The sequence below is a fragment of the Carettochelys insculpta genome, chromosome 13, assembly GCF_033958435.1.
Source record: "Carettochelys insculpta isolate YL-2023 chromosome 13, ASM3395843v1, whole genome shotgun sequence".
Classification (NCBI taxonomy): domain Eukaryota; kingdom Metazoa; phylum Chordata; order Testudines; family Carettochelyidae; genus Carettochelys; species Carettochelys insculpta.
In genome coordinates this window covers 23,394,581-23,410,594 of record NC_134149.1, presented here as the reverse complement: position 1 = coordinate 23,410,594, position 16,014 = coordinate 23,394,581, and the positions used below count along the sequence as shown (strand labels likewise).

The following is a 16,014-nucleotide window of genomic DNA, read 5'->3' as shown; positions in this document are numbered from 1 at the left end:
GACTACTGTGATCATTAGGTTTAGATTTCGAAAAGGGTTTTTCTACCTGCAAATTGTCATGAATCTTGACATGTTTCACCTTCATTGCAATATTGAAGGATATCAGCCTCCATGATCACCTTTCCCACACAATTAGCTGCATGGGATTGAACTGGAGAAACTAGTCACCTTCTACCTGTTTTTGTGTTTGCTGGAAAAAGTCTGAATTTAGAAGGTCATCAGCAAAAGCAGCACAAAAATAAATGGACTCTTTTGTAGTTGGAAAAAATGCCTCTAGGTTATCAGACATCGAGAAAGTTCAAAGGATTCCTACAATGAAGATTACAGTATCCCTGAGGCAGTAAAGGCAAAGAACATAGCCAGGTGGAATGTCTACCCATAACCTGATTCCAGATTTCTATGCTCCAGTGAGTTGAAAATTGGTTAAAACAACAGACATTGCCTTTGGTGACTGGTGCACTCAAGTTGGGCCTGAACTTTGTACATATTCCAGAGGATTAGTATTCATTTACAATAGTGGTTTTCACCCTGCAAGCAAAATAGGAAGAAGGATTCCTTCAAAGCTAGGGTTTATTTCTGAAAGCACCCCATCCACACTGCTTTTTCCTTTCAAAAGGCACTCTTCTGAAAAGATTATGCAAATGAAGCAAGAGATATGGAAATCAGTGCCTCATCTGCATTTTTGATTTCCCTCATTTGCATTTCTCTTTTGAAAGAGGAATGAAAGTGTAGACACAGCCATAGAGAGCTGTATCTGTGGTCCACAATGGCAAATAGGTTCAGAACTACTTATTTAGAGCCTGATCCAAAGTCTACGGCAGCCAAGGGAAATCTAGCCTTTGATCTCAATGTCATTTGGACCAGCTCTTATGACTCAGTGAGGTATGTAGGGGCCTGCCTATGGACAGAACACTAAGGCTTAATACTTTGGTGAACTGTTTCTTCCTTGCTTATACTATGTAGTTAATTACGAAAATTCTTGTATAAATGATGATTAAATTAATACTAACTAATATTTGCGGGCTAGCATATAAATATAGGCTGGGTCCACACGGTGCAGCTTTCCTGGCAGATCCATGCTAATGAGCAGCCTCGAAATAGCAAATGGCTGCTCATTAGCATGGTCCTGCGGCTCATTATCCATAGCTGCACAAGAGCCTGGTCTTGGCAGAGGGGGTTGCTGGCATACGGGTCTGCTGACAGAGGGGCTTTTTGCTGGCGGGACATGTCCACAAGGCCTCTTTACTGCCAGCATGCCCCTCTGCCGAGACCGAGCTCTCGCATGGTTATGCAAATGAGCTGCGTGACCATGGTAATGAGCAGCCATTTGCAATTTTGAGGCTGCTCATTAGCATGGATCTGCCAGGAAAGCTGTGCCATGTAGACCCAGGCATAGAGTATTAAGAATATTAATTATCTGCAAGATATAGCTGCATCAAGCACCAGTAACATTAAGCACAAATATTATAACAGTGATAGAGCCTAATCTGGCTGATACCATCATCCTGTTCATTTATGCAAGCATTACATATCATCTTGAATTTGCTGAAGTAAGCATTTGACATAAGCAAATAGGAAACTTTGATCAAAATCAAAAACCATTCATTTCGTTTCTGAATGCAAGTTAACGGAGTACCTTCATGCACCAGTACCTCGAATGTTTAATCAGCAAAACAAAGTCAAGAAAGGAGCGGAATAACAAGTTAGGGAACCGGACCAAACTGAGGAGTTGGATTTAAGTGATGTGCAAAGAAATGTGTTGTAAAATCACACAAATAATTCCAGCTGTAATGTGTAACTAGGAGAGCACACCTTCTTCATAACGTGAATGTAACATCCCTGTATGGTACTGCTCTTCAGAGACTGATATCGTATGATACCTTTTTCCTGTAATCATATTAATAAACCTGAGAGGCACAAGTTACTTGGTCTTTTGAATATATCTCATAACTAAGGCTAAGATTTAGTCATGGTTACTTTTATTAAAAGTCTGAAAAGTGTTAAAACAACAGACGTTGCCTTTGGTGACTGGTGAACTCAAGTGGGGCCTGAAGATTATGAGGCTGTATGGAATTTCAGGGACACTTTAGGATATTATGAATATCAATGTTGCAGAATGGCAATGAGTTATGCCAGAGAAGCCATGTTAAATAGCTGCAGAAGTGTTGTAAGCTGCAATCTCATTTATATGTTTGCATTGCCTTTGGTATTTTTGGTTACTGATACTCGTGCTAGGCTTCTGGTGACACCCACAGATTGTTTAATGATGCATGTCCTACCCTGCTTGATGGCCAATCAACTGCCATCAGCTATTCAACTGACTCAATGAGAGAAGGCAAGGGGCATGTCTTATGACTGAATAAGGTATGTAGGGCCTTGCCTATGGACTGAACGCTAAGGCTTTCTAGCAGGGTGTGGGCAGTTTGTGTTTGAGACAAAGGTGGTATCAGCCACAGGGCAAAAGACTATAAAAGGCATGTGCATCTTCACCATCTTACCTTTATATGGAGATATGCATCTCATAGAACTGGAGGTAACCACAGTAGGCCGTTGAGTCCAGTCCCCTGCCCTCTCAGCAGGACCAAGCACCATCCCTATTTTTTTGCCCCATATCCTTCAGTGACCCCATCAAGGATTGAAGTCACAACCCTGGGCTTAGCAGGCGAACGTTTTCACATGTTACCTCTGGAGTAACCTTTCTAACTTGGCATGTCCAGTGAGGGCTTCCCCAAGCACACCAAGTCACACCATAAACAAACATTCACAGAGTCCCTGACCTGTCCCTGACGTTTATTAAGCACTAGAAGATTTACCTGGCATGGCTCAGGTCCTTAACTCAAACAAGTTTGGTTTCCTTTAATTTAAATCATTGTTCTGGGGATGAGGGGTTCAGTATGCAGGCTGCACCAGGGACAGAGGAAAGCCCCATCCGTCTCTCACCACAGTAAATTGAGGTCAGGTAAGAAGTGCCTGTCCATGGTCGCTTGGGCACAGCCAGAGGAGGGCTCCATGTCCCCCTGCTGTGGGACAGACAGACACTCAGATAAATTCTCTGAAATATATCGTAAATGGCTGTCCCTTTCTCCACCCTTGCCAGCCCAATGGCGCTGCAGCTGTCCTGGCCCTCATTTCCAGCCCTTTGCTGTCCCTCTCCTGTGGTCTTTCTGCAGTATAACTGTCCTTCCTGCCAGGCCCCTCCCTTTCCATTTTGTGGGAAACAGTCAAATTCTAGGCACATTGGATTGTCCTGGCACAACCAAATCCTTATCTTGCTTTATGTTATTGTAAGAAGCAGCTGCATAGCAAATTTGGAGGTCCCAGCTCTTACCGTTTAGGAGGCATTCTTGAACAGTCTCACAGGACAGCCAGACACACAAGGTAGTGGAATGGACTCCCTCAGGATAATGAAGTCCTGCTAGATCTAAGAACCCTGCAATCACACTACTTTTCATTCAAAGTGCGAGCCATGCTTCTTTGACTTTGCTCTTGCCAGTATACACACAGAGTACAGCCCACATATGTGAGCGTTAATGAAATACAACCAAAAATGTTAAATTCCCACATTGATTTTCTCCTCTGGGGCAACAAAGCGTTTAAAAAAGAACTGCTGCATGACAGATGCTAGTGATGACACTTACTACATTTTTGGAAGAAGCTGCAATACCACATGCAATATATGAACCTGAATAGAACAAAAACCAACAAATGGAATGCATTAATTTTAACATCTGTGGGTTTTCTACGACGTAAGTTCAGCAGGAGCTTTGCCTGGATATAAGCTACAGGACTTATCCCTTGGATATTATTTATAGAGCACTAGAAGTATACCTGCTCCTGTCCAGCGAAGGGTCAGCACCAAAGAGTTGATAGGTGCAGTCTGACAGCACCTATGAAGCCAAACATTACAGTCAATTCAACGTCCATTAGCACCTGACCGCCATTTCAAACAGGTAGCTTTTGCTTGTTATTTTTCAATATGGATATGGAAACTGTTACAGTCTCTAACGAGGAGACTCCTTGCACTTCTCAGAATCTGGGAGTATTTTGTCACAATTTATGAATGTCTTTTAAAATCTCTTTGAAACCACTAGTGAACAACGAAACTGCAAAGTCAGTGATTTTAATTTTCCAGCCTCCAAATTTTAGCTCATAATTGGAGAAAAAAAATCAGAATAATTATCCTTCCTACTAGGAGAGTGGGGTTCTCACCATTTATGCCTCATATTTTACATGGCATCTTTCCTTCTCCTCCTGTATTTCCCTCACCCCAACTGCTCTCGCTCCCTCAGTGTCTTAGCAACGAGAGACTGGCTGGCCCACTGCCGCTAACTTTCCTTCTACGCCCTCAAAACAATTAGTTCATCTATTTATATCACGCATCAAAGAAACCTGCCTCTTTTGAACAAACGGCTCGTGAAGGGCCCAGTCCTACACCATTTAAGCCAATGGGAGGTTGGCAATTGATTTCAGGAGGAGGAGGACCAGGCCTTGAATATCCCAGCCCTATATGAAAAATGTATCATGATGAAGATTTCCACCCCCACTCCTTTTTTTTTTTTTTAATTGCACAGGAAAAAGGCACAGCGGCTTCTTAAGGGAAAGTCTTTTAAATAGTGATCAGAATCACCAAAGCAGCTCCGCAATTCACAAATGCTATATATTCATTCTTATTTGAGAAATTCTTCTTCTGCAATGCCTACAAGGAGTGAATTTAAAGAAATTACATTTGCATGTTGCAAACGAATTCTCAGAATTATTACCTTGAAGATTCCTAGCAGACTTGAAAACAAAATCATATTTGCTAATAATGTAAGTTTCCATAGTCATATCTTAATTGACTGCCCGTCTGAACTGATGAGAGGGCAGCTGTTATCTGCAAGTGTAATATGGATTTTTAACTTTCCTTTTCTGTAAAAGTAGATTATTAACAATAATGAATAATGATTAGATTATTAGTTATAATCATCTTTTGTCTTTTTGAGACTGGAAAATTGGACAAAGATTGCCTTTTGGTTAGCCTTACCCATGGTGTGCTGAGATCACTGTCTACTGCATGGATCAGTCCTGTATCATGGTTTCCTGGTGCTCTCCTGTCTGTCTCCTGTACCCACCTGTCTGGCACTCAGCCTTTGAGCTCTTAGAGGCAAGGGTCATCTTTTTGTTCTGTGTTTATAAAGTGCTTAGTACAGTGGGATGCTGGTCTGACTTGGCCTTTTAGGTGCTGGCAATACGGATACCTACTAAGGGTACATCTTCACTTACTGTGCGATCAACATGGTCAGGGTCAATCTTGCATGATTCAATTTTGCGCACCTCGTTGGGGTCACATGAAGTCAAACTACCACAGAGTAACAATAGAAGGGAGGTTGATACGAGATTTTCTCCTGTTGACCTTCCTCAGCGAGGATGGCCAGGTAAGCTGATTGTAGATAAGTTGACTCCAGCTATGCTATTGCCACAGCTGGAATTGCATATCTACAATCGACTTCAGTCCTGAAATTTCAGAGGTGCTACCGCTTCCTTTTATTTCATGGCAGTTGTGAGCACTCAGTGTTTTGAAAAAACAAGGCTCGGTGCTGAAAAAAATTCAATTCCCAGCTCTGCCACTCCTCCTGCTAGTTGATTTTGAGCGTGTCACTACTCTGTGCCTCAGTTTTCCCCATGTAAAAGGGAGATACTGATACTTACGTCCTCTATAAAGATGAAAAGTTCTATATAAAAGCTAGTGATTAGGTTATAATTATTTTACTTAACATCATCTGTATTATAATAATTTATAACTTCCTAGCCTTCCAAAATTAAATGTAACGTGTATGCTAATTTCCACCAATACACCCCAAGAACAGTTGTTTTTTCTAACTATTCTAAGCATCTGCCTGCCCCGTATAGTCAGCCTCAAAGCTCAATTTGACTTTAGTAACAAGCAAATGAAAAATAAAAGGGGGATACTGAACTGCAAATTTGTCATAGTAATATTATGTTATGATTCTAGCATAATTACAATACATTTTGTACAATGTAAGTCACATGAGGTGTCATTGGAAAAGTTACGATTCGCTAAATGACTCTCCCCTTGGTATGCATATATCATTTTTGCATCTGAAGTTATGAAGTATTAACTACATACCAAGAGGTGACGCATGGGGTTGCACAGGGTGTCCTATGCACTCCCAGTAGTCCAGTGGTGCCCCCCACTGTACTTACCAACAGCACCACTTCCAGTGAGTGTAGGAGCAGGTCCTCCTCTCCCCCAAAGCAGCATGGCCCACAAGCAGTGTGAGCTTCTTCGCTCGTGCTGCTCTCAGACCCTGCCACTCCAGGGGAAGAGGCAATGCCCCGGCACCCACTGCAAGTGGTAGGGTGCTTCCACAGGAAGAGATGGGAAGGGGCAGAGCAGGGGAAAAGGACAGAATGGGGCAGGGCATGGACAGAGCATGGGTGGAACATGGGTGAGGAGGGAGTGGGGCATGGGTGGTGCAGGGTCAGAGAGGGAGTGTGGCATGTGACAGCTGTTCCTCCCCCGCCCCATGGAGTCCCCACACTAGTCACCTATGTACATCTCCGTGTTTCAAACATAGTTATTTCTGGGTAACACCCACTAGACAAGATTCTTTCAGTCTAACTAGCTGGCTGGGAAGGGCCACTCTGGGTAATGAGCTATTAGGGAAAACAATAGGCCTTAGGAGAAGCTTATCTCCCACCTGGTGAGCCTTCCTGAGAACACTCCAGACAGCCTGTAAGCAATGGCTTCTATAATGCCGCAAGGACACGTGACCAGACCCTGTCTCCAGACTCCATCTTGGGATGTCAGTATTCTTCAGCAAACTGGTGTGGGAACCAAGTTTTGAAACAAAGGGGTCCCGCAATATGCTAAAGCTATATCAGGTCCATCACTGGTGCCTTTTGACTGCCCACTCCAGAGGATTCCTGGAAACACCTGAGTAAAATAGATCAAAGTAGGAGAAGTGCTGAACCCAGGCTGAAGGGATTTCTAGCCTGTGTATAAAGGATGTGGGGCTTCCAAGCTGTTGAGCAAGTGCAGCTTGCTCCTTAAGAATCTGCCACCTGTTGGAATAATTTCTAGAATGAGACACTGCTAATTGATAGCCAGTCTATTCTAATTTTAGTGTGTGTTTTTCTTTGTTTATGAGCTAATCTGCTTTGATCTGTTTGCTAACCCTCATAATCACTTACAATCTCTCGTGTAGTTAATAAACTTGTTTGTGCTTTATCTAAACCAGTGAGTTGGAGTGAAGTGTATGGAAATCGTAGCTCAGGAGGCAAAGGCTGTTGAATATTCCACTCCAGACTGAGGGAGGGGAAAACTTTCTGAGTTTGTGCCAGGGTTGGGCAATAATTTTTGATGTGTGGCCACTCCAAGATTTTAAAAAGTGGCCCAGGGCTGCACTTTCCTATGGAGAAGATGTGAGGTCTGGGATGGAGGCTGGATGCAGAAGGGAGCTTGGGTTAGTGGACTGGGGTGCAGGATGGGGCGTGTGGTCCAGGAGGAGGCAGGTGTGCAGCAGAGGATTCTGGCTTGGGAACGGGGTGTAGGAGGGAGTGCAGGGTCTGGGAGGGAGCTGTCACCTGGGCAAGGGGTGGATGCAGAGGGTTTGGGTGGTGGCCTGGGACAGGAAGTTTGGGGAGGGAGGGACTGGGGTGCGAGAGGCAGGCTATGGCCAGGATGCACTTACCTAGGCAACTCCCAGTCAGAAACCCTGTGGGACCCTGCCTGCTGCAGTCCCAGGCTCAAAATGGATGGCTCTTCCATGTAACTCTACGCAAAGTGCGGGGGTGTGGAGAGAGGAGGCTTCACCTGCTGCCCCTACCCCCAGCACTGTCTGAGTGCCTATTGGCCAGTTTCCAGTCAATAGGAGCTCAGAGATTGTGCTGGGAGTGGGGGCAACAGACAAAGCACCTGGGCTGGTGCTGCAAGCCATGTGGACCAGCCAGATGCTTAAAATAGTGTGAGATGGCTCCCTCCCTGAGGGTGGCAGTGGGGTGAGCTGTGGGCTGAATTGAAAGGTTTGGTGGGACAAATCTGGCCTGTAGGCTGCATCTTGCCTGGTTTACATAGTACTGTTCCCTGTCACAACGCAGGTCTCCCATTGAAGTCGGTGGGAGTTGCCATGTGTGGAGAGTTTGCAAAAATCAGTCTGTTATTTATACCATTAAAATATCACCAGTTTAATTTGTAAGATTCATGTTTGTGTTATGGCATTCTGAGTGTGCACACCATTTCAATGCCAAATATAAAAATGGGATCCCTGCTCCAAAGGGCCAAGCCTGACAAACAGAAATGGCTGAACTACCCTTGGAAAAAGAGCTATTTTCTGCAGAGAGCTACAGAGAGGTAACAGCTGATTGGAGAAGACAGCAAACAAAATAGAGAGGAAACCACTCAGCCCATTTGTGCATGATGAATACAAGTGATTTTTGCCATTAAAAAGATCCACTTCTGTTTATCCCATTTAATCCATTTCTTGCTTATTCCAAACTCTTGCTGACTTCACTAGGATGTGAGGCTACGTCTAGATTGTAGCCATAGCTCAAAATAATTGACGCAACCTGCACAAAACAAATTGCATCAATTATTTCGAGCTTCCTTATTTCTAACCTGGTGCCATCCAAATGGCACCCAGGCTTAAAAGAAGGTGCTATTTTGAGGTTTCTGATACCCCTCTCACAACAAGATGTAGCGGAAATGGAACAGCACAGTCAAAATACTGCTGCTATTTTGAGCATAGCATTTTACCCCAGAGTTGCTATTTTGGGATACATAGTTTGTATCCTGAAATAGCAACAGATAGTCTAGACATAGCCTGAGAGTATATAAAGAATTCAGAATTAAGTTCCAAGTTACTTCCTTTTAAAAAGAGGGTAACAAAAAGCTACAATGTGTGGAGATTAGATACCAGCCTTGCGTGCTTAAGAAATGTCATGATTGACCGGAATCAGTGGAGCTCAGGCTGAAGTTGGTGACTTGCCACAGCTTTGAGGACTAGATTGTCACCTGTCAAACTTTCATGGAATTCATAGATTCCAAAGCCTGAAGGGACGGAACTACAAGAATCATCTCATCTGACTGCCTGTAAAACTTCCTCAAAATAACCAGTAGAGCAGCAATCTTAATTTTAAATGGTCAGTAACGGAGATTCCACTGCCAATCTTGGTAAACTGTTCCAAAGATTAATTATTCTCAGCAGTCTAAATTCACTCCTTACTTGGGGTATGGGTTTTGATGGATTGGTCCCACATCACACACACTGATATCCCACATTTAATCTGGATATTGAATAGTAACAGAGAGGGAGCCGTGCTAGTCTATATACTATCAAAACAAAAAAAGCAGTGCTACTTGACTGCTTTTTTGTTTTGTTAATCTGGATAGAAGATTAAAATGTTCCAGGTGATGGTGGTCCAAATATTTGCAACCCCAATAACCACGGGGTTCTAAGGGGCTCCCACATAAGGTGGTACTGAGCAGAGGAGTGTGTTCAGTGCAATCAGCACATATTCATAGGCTTTTTGGAGACTCTCCTATTGGCAGACCTCATAGAAAGTCTCAGTGGGTGTTGAACGCACCACCTGCTTCCTGGTGAGGGACGCACAAGAGGGCTGAGATCCACCTCTTTTATAAGGGTGGATCTGCCTTGCCTTTCAAGCAGCCTTGCTGGTGCAAGGAAGTGTAAAATTCACACCTCCCATGCCCAATTTTCCAATGCATTTCTTTGTTATTGGCTATTGCCCACTGATTTCAGACTGCATTTTATTTGCACAGAGACATCAGGTGGTATTTCTTTTGTGGCTTAATTCCAACTCAACTGTGTGCCCAGGAGCTTTGTAGCATTCCTTGTGCTGCTGGCTTATATATGTCAATATTTCTCCCAATTAGCACAGTTTGACACACATACATCAGGGACTCCATAAGAACACAGATCAATCTCTTCAGAAGAGATCAACTGCAGCTCAAACACTCACCAGGCTACCCATTGTGATTCCATAACTGTACAACAGTTTCCAGGTTGGACATAATTTTCAATTCTGGATGGCTAAAAGTTAGACACTTAAATCCACAGTGAAGTATCAAAATAAGTGGCTGAGTTTTCAAAGCTCCTGCAGTGAGAAATGTGGATACTCATCACCTATGAAAATCCGGATTCATATATATTTAATTTTAGGCAATCAGATTTGAAACACTGTCTTAACCTCTAGCCTTTGTGTCTTTCTGAACTGCAAAAATCAAAAGCAAACAAACCACAGCTGCAAGTCTCAGCACCTGGATGAACTGACTCAGGATTGCAGGACTTGCCCAATAGAGCTAAAAACAGCAGTGCTGACATTTAGGCTCAGGCTGGGGTCCTGGCTCCAAGATGCTCCTCCAGCCCTCAGGTTTCAGAGCCCAAGTGTTAGCTTCAGTCCAAATGTTGGTGCTGCTGTTTTTAGCTCACTAGCACACGCCCTGGTCAGTCAACCCAAGCTTAGGGAGTTTTTGCTATGTGTGTTTCTTTGCAATGTAGAGATGCCCTCTGGCTTAGGTTTTTACACTTGTGCAAAGCACCATGAAGACTTCAGAAGAAAAAGTGCAAAGTGCAATTACTCAGTAAGAGGGATCCATTTCTAAAATCAAGTCAGTATCACAGTTAAATAAGTTACATTATATATATCATATTAAAATATCTCAAAGCACACACCAAAAGGTAGCTTGATTAGTAATTGGATCAGGGCGTGGACATCAGATGTTTTACGTTCTGCTCCCAGTCCTGCTACTGACTTACAGCACAGGGTGGGATAAGTCCCTTAAACTTACTGTGCCTCCATCTCCTCGCCTGCAAAATGAGTGAAGATGCGTCTTATGGCAACTTGGGAAAAGCTTGGATACATGGCTGAACATCTCCAGCATTCAAGGGGACCTGGGTGTGAAGTTCACTTTCATTGATAAAAATGAGGAAAATAGTGGCATCACCCCTGGCCTCACAGGATATTGTGAGACTCAATTTTTTAATATTTGTGAAGATGCCAAGAAAATAATTTTAATTAGTAATTATTAATGCAAAAGAAATCAAAGGTAATCAGTAATAACAAACAGTCCTGTAGCACCTAAAAAGTACCAAGTTTATTTTTTAGGTAATGAGCTGTCGTGGGTAAGACCCATTTCCTCAGATTTAGTGAAGAATCATTATAATTCTTTAATTAATTATAACTTCCTCAGATTTACTGAGGTAGTCATTACAACTCTTTCCTCCTCTTTCTATAAGATTGAGCCTAACTGCTCACTCATTGCCCAAAAACATGCAAAAATAACCCTCCAGGAGAGATTTCCAAGATGAGCAGTAATGCATCATACCGTGAAGCCACTATTGTCTGGAGCAGGGGTCAGCAACACCCAGCACGGGTGCACACGAGTTGGGAGCTCAGCCCTGCCCCTCCTTCCCCATGCAGCCGGGAGCTTGCACAAAGCCATGCTCCCTGTGGATTAATGAAAGACCAGCTAATGCTACCAACCCCCACCTAAATAGTGACTCTCTGCATCTTAATTTATGAATAAAGCTGTTGCAAGTGAGACTATTAGTGATTTTGAAAAGTATTGTTGGCACTCGGACCATACATAGAGCTCAAGAGGTCAGATTTCTGCACTCTGCCTTGGAAAGGTTGCTGACCCCTGCTCTGGAGGATGCTTTGTGGACAACCATGCTTTCACTCAGTAATGTCTGGGTCGGATGTTAGTGATGGGAACCAATTTTAAAGCTGAGGCTTTATGCAGCAAACGAGCAGATGATGACTGGGTTTGTCATATTAGGGACTGGCCTGTCAAAATAAAGATCTTAATTCTGTCCTAACCTTTGCCTCTGGATGCTATGGGAGCTTGGGCAAACCCCTTCACCTTGCTGTAATTTGGTTTTGCTATGTTTATACCAAAACTTTTGGAATTTTCTTCCTCATTACCCTGCAAACACACACTTGTTTAACTTTACTCATGTGACAAGTATCAGAGGGGGTACCTGCAAAAACAATGAAAAGTCCTGTGGCACCTTATAGACTAATTGATTACTTTGGAGCATAAACTTTTTATGGGCAAAGACCCACTTCATCAGATGCAGGTACTGGAGATTACAGAGCCAGCTCTTACATATTCAGGTTTTTGAAAAGAAGGGAGTACCAATCAAGGGGAAGGCCAGAGTTGCTCCAAAAATATCTTTGTCTATATGGTGTCATGGGACTTCTTGTTGTTTTCGCTCATGGTACTAATGTGAGCGAAGTTACATTCATTAGTAGCTCTCTGCAGGATCAGGCCCTCTATTGCCTGTCCAGGCCCTGAGCCTATAATGCACACTGCATGGAGTGACCTCACGGCATCACAGTGGCATAGCGAGGATGGGACAAGTGTGTGGGCCACTTCAGGACAATGATGGGGGTAGCAGCAACAGAACTACCTCTTCCCCTCTCCAGCTGGCCTTATGGGAGGGAGGGATAGATACGCTGGCCAGGGGCCCTGTAAGAACAGGGGGAAGCCATAAATGTGTGGGCCTCCACACGTCACCCAGCACTTGGGGCTTGTCCTGCTCTGCCTATGAGGGGCTCATGTTGCCGAGGGAAATCTCTCCCCCCCCCACGCCGGAGCTCTCGGCAGGGTCAGGATTCAGAGGCCTGCCACACCCCCAGCCGATACTCCCAGCGGAGAGCAGGGCTGGGGCTTGCCTTGCTCCACCTGCCTGGCGCCCCCAGCAGGGTTGGGACACTGGCGATTGCCCTGTTTCCAGGCCTCAAGCTGGGAAGCAAGACTGGGGCCTTACTCCTTCTGCTTCCCCTCCCCGCCTGGCACTCCTGCTGGGGAGTGCGGTCGGGGCATTTACAAGCCCCCAACTCCTCTCCCTGGCAGGCACACCAGGCAAATGGGGAAGGTCTAGCTCCTGACCCTCCTACCAGAGTCCAGTTGGAGCACCAAATGGAGAGGGGCAAGCCCCTATGCCTGGGCCAGATGACAGCCAGGACTGGGATGGGTGAGCCTGGATCAGAAGTGATGGGACCATGACCTATCCAGGCCCAGCCAGTGGCTACTATACCCCTACTTCACCAGCCCTGCCAGTGAGCTTCCACCCTCAGATAAGAATCCACTAGTGCCAAGGTCATAAATTCTTCAAAACACAGGGTGCGATTTTCCAAAGATCCTAAAACATCTAGGTTTGAAAACTGTCAGCCCTTGTCTTTGTCCCTTTCTACGCAGCAGATGACACACTGTGGAAGCCAGACAAAAGCAATTCTGTCTCAGACAGGAGAGCGAGTCTAACTCATGAATGTCTCTAAATCTCTTGGAGATCCACAGAGGAAAGGAGCCTGAGCATAGCTCTGACTCTTCATTTTTAACACCAGAAAGGTTACACTTGTGCTTTGTTTCTTCTCTTATGGCATTTCTATTGTCTGCGGTCTCATCCCAGAGACAAAACAAAAGCCCAGAGATAGAAACCCCAAAGCCTCTGCATATCTCTGGACAACTCAGCATCAATTAAAATGTCAAACAGGAAACTGCAGGTCTCTCAAAATAGCTGGAGCAGTTTTTCCCGGGTGATTTAATTTAGCTTTTCATCCCAATCACGGCATTTTCCAATCGGCTCTCACTAGGCATTTATAGGTCATTGCATCGTTTTAGTTAAAAGAGCAGTAGCCCAAGCCCTCGGGGGGAGGAACTTGGCTCTCTTACACGACTAGCAACCTTTGACATAATTAGCCGTGACAAATTGATTTTAAGTGTGGCTGCAGGAAGAGGAGTCAGAAAGTTGTGCTCTGCCTTTTGGGCGTTGTAGTCTTTCCTCTTGCCCATGCCTGGGCTGCAATAAGGAACTGGACTCTAACTCCCAGAGTTCCCATTAGATGCTACGGCACAGGCTCAGAGTCCGTGTGCCTGGAGTGGGTGGTTACATTGTGTCTATTGTATGGGTTGATTTTTGTTTTGTTTTGTTTTTGGGGGGCTGGCATTTGGTACATCACGGGAGGTTTCAACTGGCGTGAAAAGCATGGCTGATGAGCAAGAAATCATGTGCAAACTGGAGAGCATCAAAGAGATCAGGTATGTTTTCTTTTGTGCAGCATCACTTTTACATGAGGCTGGTTTCCCTCTCTTTGAAGGAGTTACACCGATGTGAAGCTGCCGTTGTTCTGTTAGAAAATAAAATAAAAAAACGCACAACAACGAAAAACCCTGGGATGTGTTAAAGTCGGAGAAGAGGCATATGCTGAATGAAACGCGCATCACAGGGTGGTGACTGTTCTGTATTTCCAGGGTATTAGCCTTCAGTAATAAAATGAGCAGGGGGAGGGAGGTGGTAATATGAATAACAACTGGGGATCTGTTTAAAAGCGGGGATTTTTTCCATTATTATTCACTCCTGCACATTCTTAGGTTTTTTTTTCTTCTTTTTTTTTTTTTAAATTCATCCATGCCTAACGTGCTTCTGGTTAGTACTTCTAGGAAATGTCTGATGGGCGCAGGGGGTGAAAATTACAGAATATAATGTACGTACTGGAGCCAAATACGCACCAGGGCACAGCAGCTCCTTTGGAATCAGGGAGCTGGGGGTTGGGAAGTACAGTATGCCTTGTCTAGAATTATTTAAGAAATACTCTGCAAAAGTGTCTGCTTAGCTAATGCCTGGGGTGGTAATGCATTGCAACAGTGTGGTGGCTTGCGGAAGTATTTGAGGGTGTAGGGAGGGATAGAACAGAAAAAAACTGCATCGTGGGACATCTGTTTTACCAGTTTACTTCTCCTCCCCCACCCCTATTTGGAGGAGTTAGGGGTGTTGTGTGGAGATGTGATGTTCTTTTCCCTGTTCCCTTCCTGTTTATTGTGGCCCTCTAAGAGAATAATTGGGGCAAAGGGATGGAATGATGATGAAGCTGGGACACAATGGCACTACCGCTGCTGTTTCCTTCCCTTTAAGAGGTTTACCAGCAAGGCAGGCAGCTGGGGTTCTCTGCTCTTCAGTGCAATCCAATATGCCATTAATTTTTACATAGTGGCCTTCAAAGAGTGAATCACAGGACATGTTTCAGGAAGAGTCAGAAGCAACAATACATTGCACCAGGGTGGATTGTTTTATTTGGCTTTAAATAACCCATCTGCATCTTTTTGTTCATGAACATGCTGTTCTTTTCACTGCCCCAGTTGTGTGCATTTAGCAGCAAAGGCATTTAATAAGAAAAGTCCAATCATCTGAAAAAGTGGGTCATGCCTATGACAGCCCCTGACCTAATAAATCTGTTGGTCTAAGGTGCTACAGGACTGCTGGTTATTTGTGAATGAGTTTGAAAGCAGCGGGGAGGAAGAACAAAAAGCCATGATGGGAGTATTTGTAGGAATGTATACCATGCTCTTCATTATGGTGAGCTGTGTTTTGTATTTTTGTATCAGGAAAACAGAAGAGGTTATCTGTGGGGTGGGGAAGTCAATAAAACAAAGAATAAAAAATGTCACACTAGCATGGCCAACTTCAAACCCCTATTAATAGACTGAGACAAAGAAACTGAAATCAAACCACAGAACAAGTAACAATTCAATTACTATAGGTTTTATAGTCATTATAACATTAACAAAATCTCCTCGTTGGAATCCCATCTGAGTACATGGAAGTAAATGAACATAAAATGCAAGGGCCAAGTTCTTCCTCGTGGAAAGGTTGCTCACCAGAATAATGGTGTCAAGACCAGGCCAAAATTTATTTGTGTGTAGCACACCAATATGTACATAATGGAAGACAGACCAGTGTGAACATGTGCCAGATTGATGCTGAGGCTCTGAAACTTCTATGCTGAACTGCCAGAATGATCTTTTAGCAGCCAGTTACAGTTCTGCTGAGACTTGGTTGTTGTAAAATGGGATTTAAATAGCTGATCAATTATCTGCTTGGCTGTCACAATACTTTGCATCTGGGAACATCAAGCACACTCAGTCTTTTGATTCCAAGGTGAATTTAGCTGTGATTATTTAACTTGACAGACTTTGCTGCTGTAGTTACT

General features: G+C 44.0%; 1 protein-coding gene across 2 annotated transcripts in view; it reads left to right on the top strand.

Annotated features, from left to right (window-relative positions):
- ZC4H2 (zinc finger C4H2-type containing) overlaps positions 1-16,014 on the top strand; it is a 41,077-nt gene that overhangs the window by 3,823 nt on the left and 21,240 nt on the right. The window contains exon 1 of one of the 2 annotated variants that reach the window (XM_075007880.1): positions 13,832-14,065. The exons of the other annotated variant lie outside the window; for it this stretch is intronic. Within the exon in view, the coding sequence (XP_074863981.1) occupies positions 14,013-14,065 (53 nt within the window). The 5' untranslated portion in view covers positions 13,832-14,012. Of the gene's footprint in view, positions 1-13,831; positions 14,066-16,014 lie in introns of those variants that run through there. 2 annotated transcript variants of the gene reach the window in all.